The following is a 25,604-nucleotide window of genomic DNA, read 5'->3' as shown; positions in this document are numbered from 1 at the left end:
TGTTAACGTATGATGAACAAGTTTTATTCTTAAGATAATGTGGAAATATTTTATGTAAGTACTGGCTGTCGGAGAAAAATCGATGTCTAAACATAGTACAGTGAGATTTTATGTCATTTTGATCAGTTAAATATTTTGACATATGTCCAAATAAAAAAACGATCAAAGGGTTTTTTTAAAAAAATAATAATAATAATAATAATCACCATTACATTAAAAACTGATGCAAATGTAGCAAGAAAAGGGGACATGTATGTGTGTATATATATATATAATGTAATATGTAAGGTCGATAATATTTTTTTTTCCCTTTTTTTTTTGTTTGGCTTAGATTATTTGCCTCAATTTTCCATTTTCTCTCCACAAAGGGAGGAGAAAGAAAGGAGATGTAATGAAAGAGAATGAAAGATTTGTTGTTTGCCAATCTTAGTGTTTCTGTCCTTGGCTTGCATGACAGATTCTTCAACTAGGATGAAGATTATATTTCAATAAAACTTATATGATCTTGGTTTTGTTTTATTCAAATTAATGAAAATTTTCTGTCATTTTGAGAGATTATTAGCCTAGCCATGAAGGCGTGGGAGGCGACAGTGCGTAAAACTCAGGCTGCAGCCAAGAAACGTGCCAACACGATATTTGGCACGTCTTATGCAGTAGATAATGTTGAGGAAGAAAATGAGGATGAAGAAGACGGGCATGCAAGTGGAGAAGTGTATCATGCAGAAAGATTTCTACCGAATGGCGACTATTACAATGGTTATTGGGCCGATAATTTCCCACATGGAAATGGGAAATACTGGTGGACGGATGGATGTATGTATGTGGGAGAATGGTTTCGAGGAAAATCAATGGGAAAAGGCACGTTTAGTTGGCCATCTGGCGCGTCATACGAAGGAAATTTCAAGAGTGGTTTTATGGATGGAGAAGGGACGTACACGGGGGCCAATGGGGGAATGTACAGGGGTTCGTGGGTGATGAATCTGAAGCATGGTTTTGGCTTGAAGGATTATGCTAATGGTGACAGTTATGAAGGCGAATGGAGCCGTGGTGCGCAAGAAGGAGATGGTAAATATCAATGGAAGAGTGGGACTTTTTATGTTGGAGAATGGAAAAATGGGAAGATCAGTGGGAAGGGGACAATTTATTGGACTAATGAGAATTTGTACGAAGGGAACTGGGAGGATGGATTTCCGAAAGGAAACGGGACGTTTAGATGGCCAGACGGAAGTTTTTATACAGGATATTGGAGCAAGGATGCAAAAGAACAGAATGGGACTTACTATCCCTCGGGATCAGTGGTGGTGGGAAATCTTGAATGGGATCCTCAAGAAGTATTCAATAATGATTTGAAGGATTGTACGGTTTGTCCCGCAGAAAAGGTCCCTATATGGCCATCGCAAAAGAAGCTCGCAGTTTGGAGCTCTTCTAAGGGTGCGGAATCGAGTGTTAGGTCGAGAAGGATGTCTGTTGATGGTAGAATAGATGCAGGTGTAGATAAGGATATGAGTAGGATGCGTTTGTCGGATGGAGCCTCACCTCATCATTGCAGTGCCGGTGTTCTTGACAGGGGTGCAATGGCGGGACATGACAGTGATGACACATTCTCAGGTTTACCCGTTGAGGGTATGAGTACTCGAGGCAGTCCACTCCGGATACCAAAAGTGGTGAAGAGACAAGGGGAGACAATATGTAAAGGGCATAGGAATTATGAGCTTATGCTTAATCTGCAGCTAGGAATTAGGTAATTAACAATATCCAGGGGCTGATTCGGAAAATAACTCGCCCCGGTTAGACCTGCCTCGGCTTATAGTCATTGTTCTCGACATTTCTTCTTGAAATATACAATGATTCTCTTTATCAATGGTGATGTGCAGGCATTCGGTTGGAAGACCTGGACCACCTCCATCTTTGGATTTGAAGCCGTCTGCTTTTGACCCAAAGGAAAAATATTGGACAAAGTTTCCTTCGGAAGGTTCCAAGATTACTCCCCCGCACCAGTCCTGCGAGTTTCGATGGAAGGATTATTGCCCAAAAGTGTTCAGGTAAATACACAATTTAAAGCTAAGATTAGCAAATTTGGATTCTAACCATAGAATGTTAAACTCATGCAGGACTTTGAGGATGTTGTTCAAGGTGGATGCAGCAGATTACATGTTATCAATATGTGGGGACGATGCACTACGAGAACTTTCCTCTCCGGGAAAAAGCGGCAGCTTCTTTTACTTAACAAATGATGATCGCTACATGATCAAGACGATGAAAAAGGCTGAAGTAAAAGTGAGACTTGTATTTGTTTTCCTGAAGTATAATCCAATCCAGCACAAAAACTGTGTTCTTATTTGTGCATATATCATATGTTTCAGGTTCTTCTGAGAATGTTAAATGCGTATTACAATCATGTTCGAGCATTTGAGAACACCTTAGTGACAAAATATTTTGGCCTGCACTGTGTCAAGTTGAATGGACCTGCACAGAAGAAGGTAAGATTGAAAACATCACGTTAGGTTTTTTAATATATCTTGAAAGATCTAACATGATTTATGGTTTAGGTACGGTTCATCATCATGGGAAATCTCTTCTGTTCCGAATATATGATCCATAGAAGATATGACTTGAAAGGCTCGACTTTTGGGAGATTGACTGATAAACCAGAATCAGAAATTGATGCAACTACAACACTCAAGGATCTTGATCTCAACTTCATCTTCCGTCTCCAAAAGACATGGTTCCAAGAATTTCGAAGGTAGAACCCCTATTTAAGCCATTTCAGTTCCAATTCTTTGTGCTGTCATCTAGCTTATGTTAGAAAAGGTCGAGACGAGCCCTTCTCTTTGCTCTTCTTATTTTGGAAGAAGGTAAAGTAAACAAGTGTCTATGAAAATGTGGCCATTAACTACAACTTTTAGCATAAAAGAACACAGCAAGACCTATAATTTTCATTATATTCAAGAAAGTGAAACTATTTTTTCCCCTGCAGGCAAGCTGACAAGGACTGCGAGTTTCTTGAACAGGAGAGAATTATGGACTATAGCCTCCTAGTTGGTCTTCATTTCATAGAAGCATCAAATGATGATCATACTCCTCCTGGTGCAAGAACACCTGTCGGTAATTACTAAACTTGTCTGTGATATTTCCATGGCAATATTCTTTTTCCTCTTGATTATTCACAGTTGACTTCGATATCTAACGTTTCAGAACCAAGAAATCAAAATTTCTCCTCTGATGCAGATAACGGAGGTTCGGAAACCGAATCAGTTCCACGTTTATCTAGAGCAGATGTAGATCAGTTGCTTCTAGACCCTGAACGGTAACAAATTTTGACAGCACTTTCCATTTTCATTACCATATTATTAGTTTCAAACGCCGGTATCTTAAAAGAAACTTTTTTCTCCCAGGTGGGCTAGCATAAAATTAGGAATTAACATGCCTGCAAGAGTGGAAAGAACTGAAAGAAGGAACGACGGAGAAGTTCAGCTGGTAGGAGAACCAACTGGAGAATACTATGATGTAATAATGTTCTTTGGGATCATAGACATTCTTCAAGATTACGATATTACCAAGAAACTTGAGCATGCTTATAAGTCCATCCAATACGACCCCAACTCAATATCAGCTGTTGATCCGAGACAGTACTCAAGGCGTTTTCGTGATTATATTTTTAAAGTTTTTGCTGAAGACACGTGAAAGATAATCGATCCCATCTTGTGAAATCTTTTCATTGTTTATGCATATATTGTTTCGTTTTTATTTGTTCTTTGTGTATATTTTTTAACCTGGTTTGAGCTAGGTAAGGCATAGGAAACACAGCAGCCAAAGAAGTTATTCGTGTGTAAAAGAACTTCCACAGTGAGTTTGAAGGGCCATATTCTAGGATTTTTAAATTTTTACTCCGATGATATTCTGTTATCAGATTTGAAACCTGTTTTACCACCAAAAACTAAAAAAATGCAAATCACAATATGATTATTCCATGATGGCTTTGTGCATAATCTTTAAAATTCGAACTCTTGCTAGAACCATGCTCACATCAAAATACTATACTCATCACCGTAAAGCAAAAACTCAACCCATGGCATTAGAATACGATTGACATTCCACAGCGCAACACAAATCTCCTCATTTTTCCGGGAGGTGCAACTCAAATCTACTTCAAACTCTTTTACACGAACATTAGCTTAATTCAATTCTAGAGTAAACCAACACACAAGAAGATTCCATAAAATTGCCAATTCAATTCAATTGGTTATAATTTTTTGCAACGCTTTGGATTAAAGATGTAGGACAACGCAAATTCAAAAGACTAAATGAAACCCCATTTCTAAGAAACACCCGTGCAAATTCTAATAACAAAACACAAATCACTGCAATGTCTTTGCAGTAAACAATCAACATACGTGCGGGAAGAAGAAACTATGAAAGTCGGAGTACCGTTGACGTTTATATAGCGCATACTTATTCAAATCTAGCATCCATGGAATATATTAATTCAAATACGACACCCACGAAATACTCCCGTTAACATAGAATATTTGAACATAGAATTTCAAGGCAGGCAGATAACAGACAGCTAAGAAGTCATCAGAGAACTTGAGGTTTCCCACTGCAAAGCACGAAGCGCAAGTTAAGTACGAGGTCTTCATTATCAAGAATCTTCACCAACTAAAATGCAATTAATAGCACAATTCTCTTAATTCCATCCAAACACCCACGATTGTTCGTTGCGAAATTTGATATCCTTGGAGGCTTGCTTACCCTGAACTTATCCAACAAGACAAGACAATCAAGTTTACCAATAACTTCACCGTTTGACACCAGAAGTTCCGCTCAACCGACCTGGAGATGGACACAAGCTGCATATACACTGAAAAACATATATTTTTAGAGAACCATAAATGTAAAATCTGAAAAAGAAGGCAGCAGAAACAAATGCTGAAGGAAGATGGTAAAGCTTAAAGAGCAACTAGAGACAAAAGCAATAAAGTATAATTGACCCAACAGAAGTAATAAGGGTATAGTGGTATACACTGCATACATGTGGGTTCCCTGATCCTCAACAACTAGCATCTTTATATAAGTTCATATATAAATGTCAGTTTGATCCTTGCATCAATCCAAAAATCTTTAGATTCACGTTCATATTTTCAACGGCACAATAAGATATTCAACAAAGTGAGAGTCTCCATGTATAATCTTATCAACTGGTTTCCTTCTTTAAATATTCAAAAACCCATACTAGCACTCTCCAGAGACGGACACACTCACACATAGATAAGTGGAAAAACCTGTTCAACAGCAGGTGGCTGCCTCTCTAAGATCAGCCATGCTCTCAGAAGAACTAACACTGGCCAGTTTGCAAAGGCGGCGGATGAAATAATTTCACCAAGCAATGAACGTTCGCTGCAAGCAAACTGGTGGCAACCTTAATTAATAACAATAAAAAAACTTCCCTAAATGATAGCATTACATTAGTAAAAACTATATAGTAAGTGTAAAAAAGAAGAAAAAGAGAAAATTAACCGTGTAAACATATATTGACAAAGAACAGAATAAATCACCTTTATCGTCTATGTTTGCACAATCATCTCACACAAAGAAGCGACCATCCCAGAAAGTCTGTCCTTGATACGGCTGTGAAGGCCTTCCTTCTTGACTTCCTTTCTGAAATTGTTGTTGCTGCTGCTCAGCAAAAGCCTTCAAAGTTTCTGAAACTTGATAACCCAGACGCCCATTCGGGTTCTCATGCTGCGGTTGCATCGCCGAACACTGCTTCCCAGGGAAAGGGAAGTTAGCTATCCCCATTGTACTGTTCTTTCCCACAGACTGGACTGTAGGTCCCACTTGATTAATGGAATTGCTAACTCCAGCTTTATGATTTGATAATGGCAACTGATAACCATCCAACCAGCTATAATCATCCATTTGTGTGATTGGAGGACTTTCATTTCTCACAGCCATTATAAATGACTCATCCACGACTTTTGAAGGGGCAGAACCAAAACCAGGAGGTGGACCAAGATGTCTGACAGGCCTACTCACTGAATTTTTCTTTTGTACTGCTGAAGTAATTGGAGGTTGTTTCACTATCATGCTGTTGGTATCTATTTCAGAGGAAAAAATGGAGCCAAGCTTTGACGGGAAAGCAGCTTGTGAAAGATGCGGTTGAGAAACCCTAAACTGACCTTCCAGCTCAGAATTCCAAGAAGGTTCATTTTCGATCAAATGCAAGTGAGCCAATCCATTCACCATTTGTTCTTGTGCTACAGGCCACTTTGTGCTGGGCTGGACCGGCGGAAGATACTGGGAAGTACCACTAGGAAAGGTTGTAGAAGGTTTCATTCTCGTACTTATTGCATTCTGCAACAGAAAACTATCATAATCAACATATGAGGACACATTTCCATTCATAAAATCAATAATTCCAGCCGCACCAACAGGAGCAAGACCATCTGAAGAAGTAAATTTTGAAGAGAATTCATCCAGTTTCTTCTCCATGGTGGAAGGCTTAAAAACAATCACCTCCTCCTCATCATCATCATCTTCTATGCTATCATCCAGCTTTGCCACAGCACTGAGAGCCATTTGGCCCTCCGGTGAAATGTCTAAAGTGTTACCATTTAAATCTGATTCGATCGGCATTTGAAGTAAATAATCATCAGAAATCCGAGATTCAACACCAATCACAAATTTCTTCAATTTCATGTCAAAATAGAATTCTTCATGGCCAATCCGGACTGCACCAGCAAGACCCTTCTCCATCACCACCAACAGAATTTTTCCTTGAAAAATCAAGGATGGTCTGGGCAGGAATAAGAGGAAGAAATCCCTTCAATTCAAAGTCCTCGGGCAATGCAAACCGATTTGTAGTTTCATTCTCATCATACTTGCTCATATTAGAAAAACATGTTTCATCTTTACCTTCATTCACAAACATATCTTCACTCGATAAGAGCTTGTTTAACAAGGAAATACATTTGTTCCAGAAAAACGACCTTGCAGTCACTTGTGTCTCCTCCGGTTCACGGGAAAAGGTAACATCCTGATGACTGGCCAACCACTCCACAAAAACCATGATCCCAGGCAATAAATAGCTTGACGAGGGATCATTTAACTGGTGACACCTTTCAAGTATGCAGCCCATAAATTCAAAAGTAGCAGTATAAGCATTCTGAAGCAAGACTGAACGCTGTAGGATATCAGCATATGATTGGTTTTCATTTTCCTTATTCAAATTGTGCACAGAAAATATGATAATGACGACCAGCCTGACAATTATAAGAATACACTCAGTCACATCTGCACCAAAGCTGAACTCCTCATTTGGGCCAGAAGAAAGGAGTTCTAATAAATCATTCTTGACCACCGAGAACACTTCAGAAAAAGTTTCCAAGCTGGAACCACAGACAAAAAAAAAAGAGCCGCAAATAATTATTTTTGCATTAAAAATGGCCTTATTTTCTAAGCATTCTTAGCAAACCTTGTGCGCGTAAAGAGAATTCCGTTCAGTCTAATAAATCTTGTGACGAAGGCTTTGAAAAGTTCAAAGTTATTTGACGATCTCTCCTTAACTGAACTAGTCGCTGCCAAATTATCTTTAAAATTTGGCCTTGTCTCCCCTTTACCTCTTCCTTTCCCTGGCATCTTTGAAGGTGCTGTCTTCTCCAAAGTAGCTTTAGAATTCTCAAGTAGTTGGTTATAAATCTGACGATTCTGTAAAATAACAGGAAAAGAGATCGTAAAATATTCCGATGATATCAAAATCAGAAGACATCAGCTACTGAATCTGTTCTCATTGTCTTTGTCAGAAATCCAATTAATCAAAGTACACAAACTACAAACAACGCATATGCTTTCAATAATAATAGAACGTAAGCTATAGCCAATTTTGAAAAACAAGTTGTGTTACATTGCTTATGGCCCCAAATAATCTAAATGGGGGACAAAGGAACACATATGAAACGCCACTTGGTATTCACAGAAAGATGCATAACATGCGAACTAGCATCTAGCATGCATGTCGGTGGACTAGAGCAAAACCAGGATGAATAGAATAACTTGTGGTTAATAGAGTAAATTTGTTTGTAGCACAGGATTTTACCTTCTCAAATGCGATGATCAAGTTGTCTCTTGCAGTAACAAAAGGATTATCAGTAGCAAGACTTCGAAAATAGCAATATATAGACAACAATTCATCATTCGCATATCCAGCTAGTATAGCAAGCTGAAAAGCAAAACAAACAATGTTAACCTACATAAATAATAAATGATATTTAAAGAAATTTCTCCAAATCGACAGAAACGTTAACAGGAATCCACCTGATGTTGTGTATTACCACTTGAAGGCCAGAGTGAAGAAGCTTGCTTATAATAACTAGATGCAGCAGCGAAATCCCGATCCTTAGAATCCCCTTCCCCATATAATCCTTTGTACCGAGCAAGGTCCCCGAGATAAATCAAACAACGATGACATGAAATCAAACCTCTTTTAACCTCGGAAAATTTATTTCCATCTTTTGACGAAGTCATCTGATTATCCAGACCATCGGAAAAATATCCCAATGGCAGACCATATTTCGATCTTATCTTCAACATCAAATCATGATAAAATCCAGTTGCCTCAGAGAGAAATGTCTTAACCTGGGTACGGATCTTTGTAAGCCGATCAGGTCCAACACGAACTTGAACTTTCCCATTTGGGGATGTGGTTGATCTTGCTGAAGCTAGAGCTGCATTGAAGAGTGCCCTTAGCTCCTCAATCCTCTCCTATAATGTAATTGCCACAGAGAATATTCTATGTCATGTTGTTCAGAAAAAGTATGATCCTCGAGAATAATTGCTTCATAGTTTTCCCGCATTTGTTGCCATGTGTTGGGGTCAGAGGGGATTTTGGCTTGGGCTGCTTTCCTTCGCTTTTTATCTAGCTCAATATTCTAAAATCGAAATTAATTCAGGTAACAGGACCAAGGATAAATGAGGCAGAAGCAACAGCTAAGTTTCAATAGCCATGCAATCAGATGGAACAAAGAAAGATACCACCCTTTGAACGATGTTCAAGAAAAGAGAATCTAGTTTTAATCATTTCAGACTTAACATGGATGATAGGTCCATGCATACATATTCAAACCTAGGAAAAACCAACACAAAATACAACTCTAAGGTAACACAAGAGAATACCTTGTTGAAGAGACGCTGAACGACCTCTCTTGAAGAAATTTCTTCGTTATTATCCATCGGAATAGTCATCATTCGTTATAACTTGCAACTTCAGAAGAAACATGCAACATCTAATCCACAAGAAACAACCTGCAGTATGATTTCCTTAGGGAATAAGCGATGACTATAATAATGCCAAACTTTCAACAGTCATTCTGCACCTGTATCGACACAACGTGATGCATTTTCATGATATCCTACATGTTTTAAATGTACTAATGTACACTGATAGAATGTAGCCAACCCTCCCGCTCAAGTTCCACTCTAAAAGTCCATGGTATTTCCGACATTATTAACAAGACCAGAACATCATATTATCAGTCCATGAGTCGTCGGACTTTCTACTTGCACCCCTTCTTTTGACTGCCAAATTCAATTTTCTCTAGAACAAGCCTACTATTCAAAATAGTAAATTAAGGTCCTTTTGACTGCCAAATTCAATTTTATCTAGAACAAGACTACTATTCAAAATAGCAAATTAGGGTCCACTGAACAGACTCTCATCCTCAAAACCAACAACCACCCAACCAACAAGAAGAAAATACACAGGCCACGGGTATCCTTATTCAACAAGAAAATTATTCAGATTTCAGATACGAGCCCAACTCATTAGAAAAAGAAATTCAAGCACAAATGGAACAGAAAATTTACCGAACCGATTGACCTACAAACTACGCCACAAACCCTAAAGCCAATGGGACTTTACACATACAAAAAATGTAAAGATACATTAAACTACACGTGAATTTAAAACTGAAAAAAGAAAAAAGACGCGAATTAAAGAAAATTCAATCAAATGACTGACCCCCAAATCACAATTCAAACCCTAAACAAACAATCAACTGCATAAATTGGTAAACAGGACAAATGACAACAAAGCGTTAAAAAAAACAAAAAAAAAACTATGCCAGCTTAAAGAAAAGCCAAAATCAATTTCAGCGAAAAAAAACGTGAAACATCAAACCATAAAATCGGATGATACTCACCTTAAAGCAGAACAGCACCGGATCTGTCCCTCCACGACTGCACTTGGTTCCCAGAATATCAAGTAATCTCTTTTTATATACGAGAACGCAGAGAGACCAAAAGTTGATGAGTAAAGACTTTAGGAATCGGGGATTATCAATGTGAATTTTGCGGTTTAAAATTGTGATTTATTTTTTATTATTTTTTTTAAATAATTATTGGATATAGATAATCTCTTTCAATTTTAAATTATTTTTTATTTATGAATTTAAATGAATTTTACCTACTTAAAAGTTAAATCAATTTAATTTGTGAAAAACACCAAATGAACTATCCAATTTATTGAAATCAAAATTTCAATTCTTTATGTCAATTCAACATATTAATGAATAATATTTTCATAAGTTCATAATAAAATTTTATTAAAAGAACACTCAAAATAATGATTAGTTTTTTATAAAAAAAAATCTAATCATTACTGACAATTTGATCAATATCGTTCTACATTCCATTGGCTATGATATCCCTCCATGCATTAGCATTTGCTCGTTGTTGTTTTTGAGTATTAAATAACTGATCAAAGTCGTCACCTTCATAAACTTGTGCTTATGAAGACAATTGAGCTTCATTATCTAGTTCAATTTGAAATTCATCAAATTGACACTTCTTTCAAAGAAAATTGTGTAATATAGCACATGCCAATACAAGTCATGTTAGGGGTGGGAAAAAATACCGAATTTTCGGTATACCGAGATTACCATAACAAAAAAATATTGAATTTATCGAATTTTAAATATACCGAAGATTTCGATACGGTACGGTAACAATACTGAAATTTTTGGTACGGTAATTTTTATAAATGACCTTTCAAGTAATTTTCTGTGTTTTGATTTTATAAATGATTTTTATTATATTTATTTGTATATGTTTCTAACTCCTTGTTAATTATTAATCACATGTTTAATTTAAACACAAAAATTAATGTGCACAAATCATTTTTACGAGATAGATTGATAAATTCAAATCCTATGGAATTTTATGAATTTCATTTTTGTGATCATCTTTGTAAAGCCCGAGATTTTAATTACTGTAATCCGAGATTAATCTGAAATGATTTATTGATTAATTGATATGATTATAGACAGAAAAGATCAGACCGGGAGAGCCGGAAGAAGATTTGACATGAAGTGCGAGAAGAGTCCCCGTGCACATGCGCGACATGTATGGGCGCACATGCGCGAGGAAGACAGAACCATGCGCGCACATGCGCGACTTAGATTCGCGCATATGCGCGAGAGGTCCCGAGAGTTGGCGCACATGCGCGACCTCAATACGCGCACATGCGCGGAACGTCCAGAGAGTTCGGCGCACATGCGCGGAACGTCCAGAGAGTTCGGCGCACATGCGCGGCGGAAGGCGCGCATATGCGCGAGCCATGCGAGAAGCCAAGGGAGAATTCCAGAGAGTTCGGCGCACATGCGCGGCGGAAGGCGCGCATATGCGCGAGTATTGAAATGCCGAGACAGTAGATCTCGCGCATATGCGCAAGTAGAGGACGCGCATATGCGCGAGCTGATAAATATGCGGACAGAGCTCTCGGCGCATATGCGCGGCACTTAGGCGCGCATATGCGCGAATCATGCAAAGCGAAAGGATGCCACTTGCCATCACAGTGCAACGTGTATATATATATATATATATATATATATATATATATAAACATACAAACGTAATTCAGGAGGCAAAAAGGAAGAAAGAAACGAGAAAAGGGTCGAGGAAGTTTGCCAAAAATCCTTGCGCCCTTTGTGAAAGATCCGCCCGTCTTAATTGTAATTAGACTTCAGTACTGTGTTCCTATCAACGCAGGCTACAACTGGACGTAAGTTTTGTTACGTTTAGATACGATTTGAAATTATGATGTTGTTAGAATTGAATAGGAATCATATATGGTGTTTCTGATACAGTGGACATCGTATAATCGAAGTCAGATTAAATAACAGACTGGTTATGTAATTGTTATGTTTTTTAGAATTGATTGATTGAGATTCGATATCAGATTTGTATTGTTATTGAAATTATGAGTTGCACCGATATTGATTATGAGTTCTGGGATTATATCTGTGGTGTTGGAATTGACGGGGTTATCGAGACTGTATTGTTATGCCGTCGAAACATCAGTTAATTGATATTGATCAGACTCAGTATTGGTTGAGATTGTATTGTGATATCATATATCGATTGGCATTGATCAGATTATGTTTTGATTTGAGTATTAATCGGAACAGGTTTTGAACTGAGTCATGTACTGATATTGTATCTATTCGATTGTCATTATCAGATTTGGGTATGGATAGAGTGGAATTTGGGACTTCGTCTTCGTCAGACCGAGAAGATAAAGGTATAAATTAATGTTGAGTTGGGATTGCACAACTCGAGTGAGGTTTGGCCCGAGTTTCCCTAAATCACATACTTTACCTTATTGTATTGATTTGATTGATGTACTTGTTCTCTTGATTTATAGACGGCTGGTATTAGACGAGTAATCTTGTGACAGAAGTGCCTGATAGTGGTGGGATCTCCACGGGCACATTGCACGATGTCACAAGATAGTGTATTGGCGATTGTGCCAAAGTCTGTCACCGGATGTTTGGCTATCGATGTGGATAGAATTATAACTTCTTCTATTACTGATGATCGATATTATATCGATGTGGATAGAATCGGAGCTTCTTCTATTACTGGTGATCGGTACCGTATCGATGTGGATAGAATCATAACTTCTTCTATTACTGATGGTCGATATCATATCGATGTGGATAGAATCGGAGTTCCTTCTATTACTGGTGATCGATACTATACCGATGTGGATAGAATCCGAGCTTCTTCTATTACTGATGATCGATACCATATCGATGTTGATAGAATCGGTATTTCTTCTATTACTGGTGATCGATACCATATCGATGTGGATAGAATCGATATTTCTTATATTACTGGTGATCGATATGGAATGCTAACATCTGAAACCGGGATTCCTAGACTAGGATTGAGTCTAGTCTTAAATGTGGAGTCGTGAGCTTAATTGACAGTTTATATTATGTTATGTTGATTATGTTCCTGAATATGGTACATGATGAATTATGTTCCTGATGATGGTACATGTTTAGAATAGGATTTATTCTTGATATGGATTTATATTCTGATTGGAATACATGTTAGAAATATCTGTTATATGCTTTTATATTGTTTTTATGATTGCATGTATACATGATTTATACTGAGAATGTAATTCTCACCGGAGTTATCCGGCTGTTGTCTTGTTTGTATGTGTGCATGGCAACAGGTGGGATAGGATCATGGTCAAGAAGAGAACGAGACTGGACTAGATAGCGTGGAGATCCGGGCTTCGAAGCAACCTAGGATTCAGCACTGATATATAGTTGAACCTAGTTGAATTCTTGTAGATAATACAAGATTTGTATGTTTATGTTTAATATGTAATTTGAATTGAATTACATTACGTTTCCGCTTTGTATTTTAAAAAATAAATTTAGACCATGTTTATTATAATTGTTTGAATTATTCCTAAAGACGATTAAGGAATGAATTAGTGTCCGGGTCCCCACAATCTTGAATTTTCATTTTTGTGATTATTTGATTTAATTTTATCTTATTTGCAAATTTGAACAAAATAGGTAAAGAAAACATAATTTTATATATAAGATGATTGTATAAAACTTCAAAAAAAACAAAATACCCAAAAAAAAAATTTGTATTTTGTTAACGTGAATATTGATATTTTGGAAAAAAATCTGGACAAATCTTGATAGAGACGACGACAAACCTTATAAAAATAAAATATTTATAATCTTATCAATAACTTTAACTTGAAATGAGTTTAAAAAATTTGGATGATTATGCTCATTAAGTTGAGATAAAAGGATGCGTATAGCAGGAAAACATAACTTATGTACAGAAATACAAGAGAGAAAAAGAAGAAGGAAAGGGGATGTACAGCAGCAAAGCGTAATAGAGAAATTTAGATGAAGAAAAAAGATGTTAATGTTTGAGGGAAAGTAGGAAAACAACTTTAAAGAAAAATCATGTCAACCATGCTGAGATTTTTTTATAACTTGCATTAAAATTTTAACATTTTATTAATATATATAATTATTAAAACAGACAATGACATCAAAGTTAGTTACTCTAAGTGTCTCAAACTTAATAGAATAATAATATAGATGTATGTTGATTAATCACGAATAAGAAGATGATTGGTTAAATGTAGCAACAAAGACGTCAATAAACGTATTGTTAAACTGAATAGAAATAGTACTCGATTTCAGTTTACGGTTTCATGTGAAAACTAAAATTCCACAAAGATTTAATGTATTTGGATATCATTAATTCAATTATGAATAATTCGACTGTTAGATTTAAATATGTTTATTAACTCGAATAATCGTTTGATAAACAAATTGAAGATTTCACCGTAATTGTCAATATAATTGAATATTTAACATATTTCAATATCGTAGAATTTAGTACCGTTGTGTGTCTCTGTTCTTTATTTGAAGTAGAATTTCTTCTTAACCTTTAAATCGATCATTTTTTTTTATTGCAATTGTTTTATTTAATAGTTTAGATTAATAATTCATATATCCTCTTTTTATTTACTTTGTTTAACTTAAGTAATAAAAAAATCTAGTAATTAAATATTAGGTTTGTGAGATCGATAATTGGATTCATCGTCGATTTAATATAACTTGACCTAGTACGCTTGCTAGATTTATTCCTAACCAAAATCTTCGTTCAAGTTTTTGGCGTCGTCGTCGGATAATTATTTAATTACTATTAGAATAAATTGCTTTCTTAAGATTAGACATTTTTTTTCAAAAACTAAATTCATCTATTTTTTTGTCTAATTTGTTTGTTTTATTTTTATTTTCTCGTGAGGCATTTCGAGATGGATCATCACCGAGTATTCACAAATTTTGTCCAACAATACTCGAAACCATTCTATGTTTCTTGGGGGAGATTCAATGATTTGACAAACAAATGTTGGTAACATGATTAGTTAAATTACATTTTTATTGGAATTTTCTATATTGGTTTGGACGAGACAACAAGAAGTTGGGTAAATTATGAAGATTTAGCAACTGGTAGTCACTTGTTTAATAGATATTACAACAGTGTGATGCACTTGTTAATGATATATAATATTTCGACTATCACTGGCATTGTGATCCTTCACTACAAGGTTGGAGTAACCAATATCCTCCACAATTATGTCCCAATTTTGTGATTCAACCATTTGAGCAACAAAAAGAATGTAGCATACATTTAGATAGAATCATGTCACAGTTGGAGGAACGTGATAAACAATTCGACAGAGATAGGTAAGAAGTTTTTGGAAATTCACACAAACTCTATGTGTTTCCTAGAAGAGCAAATTGTACTTCTAGTGCAACGAGTTTCTGAAATCCATCGAGAGAACGAACTGATTTTTGTCGATCAATTAATGACCAATCAGGTACGGGTGAAAGATGACAACTCTAACAACCAAGATTTGGAGAAAGCTTTAAATCATGTAAAAATTTCACATGAATCTAATCTTCATGTGAAATTATCCAATTTTAGGTCATACATTAGTTTTCTACCTTAATTTTGAGAAAAATAAATTTCTTTAGCGCTTTAAAAGTTTCAATAACTCATACATGTTGGGAAAAAACAAAAAATTTGGAGAGTTTGTGAAAATATCACGAAAGAATAAAAGATGATTGAAAAAAATCATAATTATGAAATAAGAGGATATAACGGAATAAAATGTATTATTGTTAAAGTGGAATGATGAAAAAATCCGGAGGATTAAAGATAAATGATGGAAGTACAAAAAAATGCAAAAGTTAAGTGGAAGAAGATAAGAGATGAAGGAGCACAATATATGATTAAATTGTTTATTTTCCCTCATTTGATATTTCATACCTTTATTGTAGCCGTGAGTTGTTGTCTAACATTATATGCTTCAAAAGACCTATTGACCGGTCATATTTATCAAACATTTAGTTGAGAAAGGCATGAAAGATGAACTTATGCAGAGTTTCGAAAATAAATTCAGAAAATATGAACACTCCTTGAACTAAAACACCTTTGAGAAATATGAATTTTGAGTTTCACACTACACATGTTTCATAATTTTTATTTTTTATAGAGAATACTTGAGTTTTGATGTAACAACGAAAGTGAATTTTATGATTTTTGAATTTTGACGAAATTTGGCGGATTAAAAAATGTTGATTGTGTCATTTTTGTTAAAATTTTTGAATATTCCTTTTATAAATTTTTATTCTTTGATTTGTTCGAGTATGAACAAAGATTAAATGTGGATGATTGATAAGTCCAAATCCTATCGAATTTTAGGGATTTCATTTTCGTACTTATATTGAATTTTCATTCTTTATTTCGTGTTTATTTATGTTATTTTATTTGTAGATTTTAACAACATAAAAAAAAAACTAATTTTGGATATAAGATGACAAAAGCTATCAAAAGAAAAGAAATAAAATATTCTTATTTTTTATTGACGTGAAAATCTTGGAGTTTTGTAGGAAAATTTGAGCAAATCTTGATAGAGATGAAGTCTCGTATTTTAAAAATAAAATATCTACATTCTTATCAATAATTTGAATTTGACACATTGTTTCAAAGATTTGGAGAATTATGCCCATCAAGTTGAGATAAAAGGTTGTGTATAACGAGAAACATAACTTTACGTACAATAACAGTAGAGAGAAAAAGATGAAGGACATAACGTACAACATCAGAGAGGAAGAGAGAAACTTGGAGGAAGAACGAAGCTATTAGAGTTTGAGAGAGAAAAAAGAAGACAACTTCAAAAGGGAAATTCTAATATTTTATTCTTATGAATTCAAACAATGTGTTTTGCTTCGTTTTGATTTTGTGAAATAAATTTTTTTAGGCTAAGACCACAATAGAGCCAAACAATAATTTATTTGATATTTGGTTTGTTTTCAATATATTATTGTCCTTGATTTTAATTATTGATTGATGTTGATTTAATATTTCTTGTTAATAATACGATCACTTATTTACATTTTTGTTGATTAATCACGAATCAGAAGATGATTAGTTAAATATAGCAACAGTCAATCAACGCATGGTTAAACTGATTATAAATAATACTTTGTTTCAATGCGTGTTTTTTTTTTAAACTGAAATTCCACAAAGATTTTAATGCATTTAAATATAATTAAATTCAATTATGAATAATTTGACTGTTAGATTTAAATATGTTTATTAACTCGATAATCATTTAATAAATAAATTGAGAATTTCACCATAATTGTAATAATTAAATAATTAATTGAATTTTAATATATGTCAACATAGTAGAGTTCGATTTAGTTATTTATTTAAAGTTGAATCCATCTTCGATATTTGAATCCGTCATTTTTTATTGTAATTGTTTTATTTAATAGTTTAGATTAATAATTTATAATACTCATTTTATTTATTTTGTTTAGCTTAAATTAAGTGATAAAAATATAGTAATTAAATATTAGTCTATGTGTGATCGATACTTGGAATCATCATCTATTTACTATAACCCGACCTAGTCCGCTTTCTAGATTTATTCTTAACCGAAATCTTCGGTCATCGATCATCAACACTATCCTACCAATGAAAAAATATATATTAATTGTCTCCGTAAATGTTGGTCAGATCGACCCATGTCACAAATATAAATATAAATCAATTAAAACGTCTCACATATACCTGGGCTTTATTAAATAGCTATTCTTAAATATTATCCAGCATTACTGTATAATTACACTCTTTATATATATAAAAATTTATAAATCTTTATAAAACCAACAATAAAAATATAAATTTTATCGAAAGGTCATTTGCTTTACTACGACTATCACTCACTCCTATATGAAATTATTTTATTATTATAGTTCATAAAAAATTTGTACAAAATTATTTACAGAAATATATATTTTATGATAATTAACAAATATTTTCATAATAAAAAATCAAACACATACACAAGATGATAAGATGAACAATTCTCCTCTAAATAAAAAAATATAGATCTAATTAAGTTGATATAAAATTAGTAAGTTACACACAACCAGGGTTGGTGTCGGGCCGACTTCGGATTATCGGATCGGGTACCCGATCAATCGAATAGACCTCTTGACTATCTGAATTACATGGAAAATATCTAGTAATTCGGGTATCACACATGAAACATTCGGGTACCCAAATTACAGCCATATTTTTCAACTTCTCGAACCAAAAAGCACAGCCAAACTATGGAACCTTACAAAGCAAGCAAGCAAGAGGACGCTTCCTCTCATTCCAATTGTGACCCAAACTAAATCTCATTTACCCGACCCGGTCGGATCGAGTTGATAAGTTAATATTTAATTAATACATAAACCAACAATAAATAATAATGCTAAGAACTATCAAATTACTGATATGGTAAAAAAATGCAGTAATTAATATATATTTGAGGATTTGATAACAATAAACATAATTAAAATGAAAACATTTTCATAATTTAATCTCATTACAAAAATTGAATAAATAAAGTATTTAAGCAAATATTACACACATCATAATAATTGATATCACATGGATGAGTCCATCCAAATCGAGCTCACACCAGATCATGGCCATGGCCCATCCCTAGCCAAGGTAAAAGGCTCATGACATGCCCAGTTATTCTCCTATAAATAATAGATTTGAGTGTCCAACTCATCAATATTCAATATATGATTTTTCAGCACCACCCTTAGTAGCTTTCCCTTATATTCTCAGTCTCTGAATTGAGCGTCGGATGAACTATGACGGGACACCCTCCGGGCCCCTTCTAACTCCTTCGTGATTGCAGGCTCAGGAGAAATTCGAAACATGCGTCTGGACTAGTGTCACTTGCTGGAACTGGATACTAAATTATCAGTGAGTATCAATAATTAATTAAAAGAAACATAAAAGAACATATTATTTTTAAGGTAAATCTTGTTCTTCCCTTGGGGAAAAAAATTATATGAATTGACTTTACAAAATTCAGTGGACTTGGGCAAAAATATAAAGAACACTATAAATCAACTATATGATTAGGGGATTCGACCCTACAAGGACAGATGTCGGACTGGATTGATGCCTGTCTAGCCCCTTCTTTGGGTCCGCTTATCACGACAAATATTGATAGAGAAATGTAATATTATTTTATTATATACTTATAATTATTGTCAATATAAATTATTATAATAAAGTATATAATTTACCTATAGAGATATATTTATGTTAATTAGTAATTATAATATTTTATTACAAAGAGTATAATATTTATTTATTATAATTATAATATAATTTTTTTAAATATCTATATTATTTTTAAAAAAATTTAATCAATTGAAGTATATTGAAAATAAAATTGTTTATCAAATTGATTTTAATAACAATAATTTGAATCAAGGATAAATTTGACTATTTAAGGCTGTGTTTGGTTCATGGGATTAGGTGGGTTTATGATTATTAAACCCACCTAATCAAGCGTTTGATACGGTTTTTATTTAACCAACTCAATTCCTCCTATAAATGATTATGTTATATTATGTAGGTTAAAATAATACCTCCTCACCCCTAGGATTATTTATTTCACTCTTAATACATCATATTTTTCCAATTTTACCCTTCTCCTAAATCCAAACTCACCACCATTTTCTTCCACCGACTGACCGCCCACCGTCGGCCGATCGACCGGCCGACCGCCGCCGCCACTTCCGACCTACCACCGCCGTCACTTTCGTCCGACCACCCCCGCCGCTTCCGGCCGATCGCCGACGCTTCCGACCGACCGGTCGCCACCACCGGTCGACCGCCGCCCCCCGCCGACACACAAATAGAAGGGCAATTTTGTCAATTCATCAAAAAATTATTAATTATCACATTCTTATCCATCATACCAAACATAATATTATTTTATCATTATATATTAATTTTCTAATTCAATTATTCTTTTTATCATTTCTCTCTTAATCATTTCATTATCATATCCTCCAAATCAAATGCAGTCTAAGTTTTATATATAGTTCATGCATGTATCGATATGATTTTTACTATTTTCCAAATTAAGTTTTCAAAACTCAAAATTACTAACACATAAATAATATGCGCATAAAATATTTTAAAGTCGTTTCACGAAACAATTTAGTGAGACAAATATACAACTTGATCTGATCTATGAAAAATATTATTTTTATGTCAAATATATAATTTGTATAGATCAAGTTAATCCAACTCATTATATACAGGCAAAAACTTGTGTAAGATGGTCTCACGGGTCGTATTTTATGAGACTGATCTCTTATTTTGATCCTCCATGAAAAAGTATTACTTTTATTCTGAATATCGATAGAGTTGACTCGTCTCATAGATAAATATTCGTGAGATCGTTAACAAGATATCTACTCTTATATAAATACATAAAATGGTGTCACGAAGATGACATCTCTCGTGGCATAATTTTCTCACGCGTCTACTTTCTGCTCGGTAAAACGTCGAAAGGAAGAAAAAGGAAATTGCTTGGATCTATAAGTCAACGTCAACAAAGTTACATTCTGCTAATTCACATCCCAGCCGCCTCAAATTTTTCTTGAATTCGGCCGGCAAACCGCCGTGGAAAGGTAGCCGCGGTTAGCCTATATATTTTATATATATTTTTATTTTATTATTTATTATTTAGCAATATTGCCAACTAATGAAATGTTTTTCTTTATCATATGTGTGATATTTGTTTAAAAAATTGTGTAAATGCCAATCTGGCTTTTTAAAATTATCAAAATTCTATTACACATTTTTCTTTTAAAAAATCAGCAAATAAAACATTTTATTAAATAAATAGACGTGTGCTAAATAAGCTTTAACTCCTACCAAAAGGATTGTACAAATTTGAAAATGCATTGAGATATCCACTGGTTCAAATTATAATTATTTATAATCAAGAATATTAATAATGTATTCATTCGAGTTTTATCTATTGAGACGAATAAATTTTGTCTATATTTATGATAAAAATTAATATTTTTTATCATAAAAATTAATATTTTTTTATTTACTGCAAAAATATATAATTATACTAAAGTAAAATGTGTCATATTTTGACAAAAACTTGTGTGAGACGGTCTCACATGTCGTATTTTGTGAGACGGATCTCTTGTTTGAGTCTTCCATGAAAAAATATTACTTTTTATGCTAAGAGTATTACTTTTTATTGTGAATATCGGTAGAGTTAATCCGTTTCACAGATAAAGATTCGTAAGACCGTCTCACAAGAGACCTACTCTGTCAAAATAATGTAAATCTTAGACATAAATTATTACATAAGTCTGGTAGAAATATCAATGTAATTAATGAAACACTTAAGATTACATATCTAACAGTCATTTGAACCAACAATATTGTAATTAATCCTTCAATGAAAATAAATGAAAGTTGGAACAATGAATATAATTAAAATGCTAAATACAATGCACTTTTAAAGAAATGTACGGACATTGATGTCTTAAATTCATTTAACTCTATATTATTCAATAAGACACTTATTTAATTAATTTGTAATAATGTCATTTATAATTTTTTTTAAAACAATTAATATAACTTACATAATAAAACACTTTCCTTGAATACTCCGATCGTTAATATTAATAACAATTTATTGTAATAAAATAAATTTCGTAACCAAAAATAATAATTTACTGGCTTTTCATTTAATAATTTTATGTATCATTTACTCTGCGTACGTACTGGTGGTCATTCATCGGAAATCATACAGAGAGGGAAGCAGCATTGAGGCGCTGTGGCGGCGTGACGGCCAAGAATACGAGCACCGCCATGATGGCTACCGGGATTACGAGGAACAACAGCGGCGGCGGCGGAAGGGGAGGAAGAACGAGCGGCAGGAACAAGAGCGACATTGTGAGCAACACCATTAAAACAGTCCCTCTAGCTCTGAAGTATACGAACACAAAACTCTTCATCAATGGAGCCCGACGTTGATAGGTTCCGGCTGCGCTTTTCCCCTGGATTGATAGCTTTTCTTCAACTTTACGCATCCTCGTCTTCATACATTAATACATACAGAGAATTCTTTTGATTCTCAAAAGGATCGGTTCGTAGAGGCCCGGGGGACGGCGGCGGCGGCGCAGCGATGGGGGTGGGAATTCAGGATGAGGGAACGGGTACGTACGTATATATATGGGGGAAGGAGTGGAAGGTGTAATTGTACGTAGTAGAATAATGAAGCGGACGCGACTTTATTTATTTTGGCATTAATACAAAAGCTGATGTGAGGGTATTTCGGACATTTCGTGTTGATGGGTCAAAGAGAGTTCAATTAGACACTGCTACACGCGATGTACCTATGTAGGTAGGTTAAATGAAAATCTAATCTAATCTGAATAATAAAAATATGAATCATGTTTAGATTGGAGCTTTCATAATTTCAAAAACTCATTATCTCGTGTCATCGTCTCACGGTTCAATTTTTATAAATAAAAATTTTAATATAACTTAATTTATATAAAAATAAATTTCTTGTGAGAGGGTCTCACGAATCTTTAAATGTGAGACGAGTCAACCCTACCGATATTCACGATAAAATATAATACTCTTAATATTTTTTCGTGGATAACCCAAATAAAAGATATGCCTAACAAAATACGACCCGTGAGACCGTCTTACACAAGATTTTGTTTTAAAAAATATCAATTTTTATACCATTCATTATAAATATGAAATAAACTTACTTATTTGTGAGATCGATTCATGACAAAAACTTAAATAATAAAATGTATTTGGTCAAAAAACTCGAGCAAATAAGTGAGAAACGTAAATGTCACCGATTGGGGATGAATTCACATAACCTAATCAAGTACTTTACTTTTCAAAAATACTCTAAAAAATCTAAACTTTAGGACAATAGTCCAAAAAATATAATCGAATAATCCGTCGATCTTCAAGAATATGATTTGGTAGCAGCCTCCCCCTCGATTTGCCCACTTGAATACAAAAAGTATCAATATTTTATCTTTTATGAACATTGTTTTACAATATGTAGTATGTACCTATTTTTTAAACATTTAAAATAATTGTATTTTATATAATTAATGTGTAAATTAATAATATATGAATTAAAAATTTCATCAATAATTTTATTTTTAATAATATAATCGAAACTGTTGTGAAAAAGTAAAAATTTATGGTAAAAAGTAAAAATCTCAAACTCTCAAAATTCACCAAACTACACACTTTATAATATTTTTCTCTCTACTCAATTGTGATATTCTTCACAAATGAGAGATCTATTTATAGGAAATCTTTACAAATAATCCAAAAATATAATACATCATTACCTACATCATCACACACTAATTTTCAATATTTACAACTCTTATTTTCAACATTCAAATATTCAACATTCAAATATTCAATACTCACATTTTAAATATATTTTTCAACACTCCCCCTTGTGATGATGATCATAATGATTGTCTTCATTACGTGTTTTTATACTGCCTCGTTAAAAACCTTACTAGGAAAAACCCATTTGGGATAAAAACCATAGTAAGGGAAAAAGAGTGCAGTCACGAAAACTCCCCCTCATGTTGACACGAACAATTCTTCACAAATTTCGTAGATTGCGCATCCCAATATTATATATGTGCTTTCTGAATATTGACGTAGGAAGTGCCTTTGTGAAGAGATCTGATGAGTTTTCACTTGATTGAATGTGACGAACATCAATATATTTATTCTTCTCTAGCTCCTTAGTGAATGCGAAGAACTTAGGAGGAATATGTTTAGTTATGTCGCTTTTTATGTATCCTTCTTTCATTTGAGCAACACATGCAGCATTATCTTCATATAGTATCACAGGCTTCTCATCAGATGATAATCCGCATGAAATTTGGATATGTTGGGTCATTGATTTTAACCACACACATTCACGACTTGCTTCATGTAGTGCAATAATCTCGGCATGATTTGATGAAGTTGTTACGAGCGTTTGTTTCTGAGAACGCCAAGATATTGCAGTGCCTCCACGAGTAAATACATATCCAGTTTGGGAACGTGCCTTGTGTGGATCAGATAAGTATCCAGCATCAGCATAACCAATTATACTTGGATTAGCATCTTTTGAATACAAAAGTCCCAAGTCTGTCGTTCCTCGTAGATAACGGAATATTTGTTTAATTCCGTTCCAGTGTCTCTTTGTTGGATATGTGCTAAATCTTGCCAACAGATTCACGGCAAAAGATATATCAGGCCTTGTACAATTTGTAAGGTACATAAGGGCACCGATGGCACTTAGATATGGTACTTCTGGACCAAGAATATCTTCATCATCTTCACATGGACGGAATGGATCCTTTTCTATGTTTAATGATCTAACAACCATTGGAGTACTTAAAGGATTTGCTTTATCCATATTAAAACGTTTAAGGATCTTTTCTGTATAATTTGTCTGGTGAACAAACATTCCACATTCTTTTTGTTCAATTTGTAAACCCAGACAATACTTGGTTTTTCCAAGATCCTTCATTTCAAATTCTTCCTTCAAGTATGACACAACTTCTTGAATTTCTTTATTCGTTCCAATGATGTTTAAATCATCAACATATACAGCAATAATTACGCATCCGGATGTTGTTTTCTTAATGAAAACACAAGGGCATATTGAATTATTTACATATCCCTTTTTCATCAAGTGATCACTTAGTCGATTATACCACATTCGACCAGATTGCTTTAACCCATATAATGATCTTTGTAATTTCACAGAATAACATTCTCTGGATTTTGAACTTTGTGCTTCAGGCATCTTAAATCCTTCAGGGATTTTCATATATATATTACTATCAAGTGATCCATATAAGTAAGCTGTAACAACATCCATAAGACGCATTTCTAAATTTTCAGATACCGCCAAGCTAATCAAATACCGAAACGTAATTGCATCCATCACGGGAGAATACGTTTCTTCATAATCAATTCCAGGCCTTTAAGAAAAACCTTGTGCAACAAGTCGAGCTTTATATCTTACTATTTCATTTTTCTCATTTCGCTTTCGAATAAAAACCCATTTGTATCCAACAGGTTTTACACCTTCAGGTGTAAGGACTATAGGTCCAAAAACATTACGTTTATTTAGCGAATTTAATTCAACCTGGATGGCATCTTTCCATTTTATCCAATCCTGCCGATTTTTACATTCACCAAAAGATTTTGGTTCATGATCTTCGTTATCATTTATGATGTCGATTGCCACATTATAAGAAAATATATCATCAATTTCATCTATATCTTTTCGGTTCCATATTTTTCCAGTA

General features: G+C 34.1%; 2 protein-coding genes across 3 annotated transcripts; one reads left to right on the top strand and one right to left on the bottom strand.

Annotated features, from left to right (window-relative positions):
* Positions 1–409: 409 nt before the first annotated feature.
* On the top strand, positions 410–3,869 carry LOC142504818 (phosphatidylinositol 4-phosphate 5-kinase 5-like). 2 transcript variants are annotated; one of them, XM_075617635.1, is made up of 8 exons: positions 410–1,741; positions 1,875–2,042; positions 2,112–2,277; positions 2,364–2,480; positions 2,550–2,743; positions 2,978–3,105; positions 3,229–3,307; positions 3,396–3,869. In XM_075617635.1, exons 1-8 carry the CDS (start codon positions 570–572, stop codon positions 3,682–3,684), a joined length of 2,313 nt encoding a protein of 770 aa, XP_075473750.1. In that variant the 5' UTR covers positions 410–569; the 3' UTR covers positions 3,685–3,869. The 2 variants fall into 2 exon arrangements, with proteins under 2 accessions (XP_075473750.1, XP_075473749.1); XM_075617634.1 differs by having other exon boundaries at positions 3,196–3,307.
* Positions 3,870–4,408: 539 nt separating this feature from the next.
* On the bottom strand, positions 4,409–10,336 carry LOC142505901 (nonsense-mediated mRNA decay factor SMG7-like). Its single transcript, XM_075619044.1, is given in 10 exon segments — positions 4,409–4,861; positions 5,283–5,408; positions 5,556–6,754; positions 6,756–7,388; positions 7,475–7,707; positions 8,096–8,218; positions 8,314–8,757; positions 8,760–8,927; positions 9,172–9,300; positions 10,197–10,336. Coding segments are annotated over 7 exon segments (2,844 nt in total). The 5' UTR covers positions 9,244–9,300; positions 10,197–10,336; the 3' UTR covers positions 4,409–4,861; positions 5,283–5,408; positions 5,556–5,583.
* Positions 10,337–25,604: the final 15,268 nt, after the last annotated feature.

The sequence above is a fragment of the Primulina tabacum genome, chromosome 10 (genome assembly GCF_025594145.1).
Source record: "Primulina tabacum isolate GXHZ01 chromosome 10, ASM2559414v2, whole genome shotgun sequence".
Classification (NCBI taxonomy): Eukaryota; Viridiplantae; Streptophyta; class Magnoliopsida; order Lamiales; family Gesneriaceae; genus Primulina; species Primulina tabacum.
This window is presented reverse-complemented; position numbering and strand designations above follow the sequence as displayed.

What these genes read in the sequence shown, in the direction of transcription:
- LOC142504818 (XM_075617634.1), top strand. Translation starts at nt 570, where the DNA reads ATGAAGGCGTGGGAGGCGACAGTGCGTAAAACTCAGGCTGCAGCCAAG. An exon ending in ATGGACCTGCACAGAAGAAG is followed by an intron (nt 2,481 to 2,549) that starts GTAAGATTGAAA and finishes TTTATGGTTTAG; the next exon opens with GTACGGTTCATCATCATGGG. An exon ending in TGGTTCCAAGAATTTCGAAG is followed by an intron (nt 2,744 to 2,977) that starts GTAGAACCCCTA and finishes TTTCCCCTGCAG; the next exon opens with GCAAGCTGACAAGGACTGCG.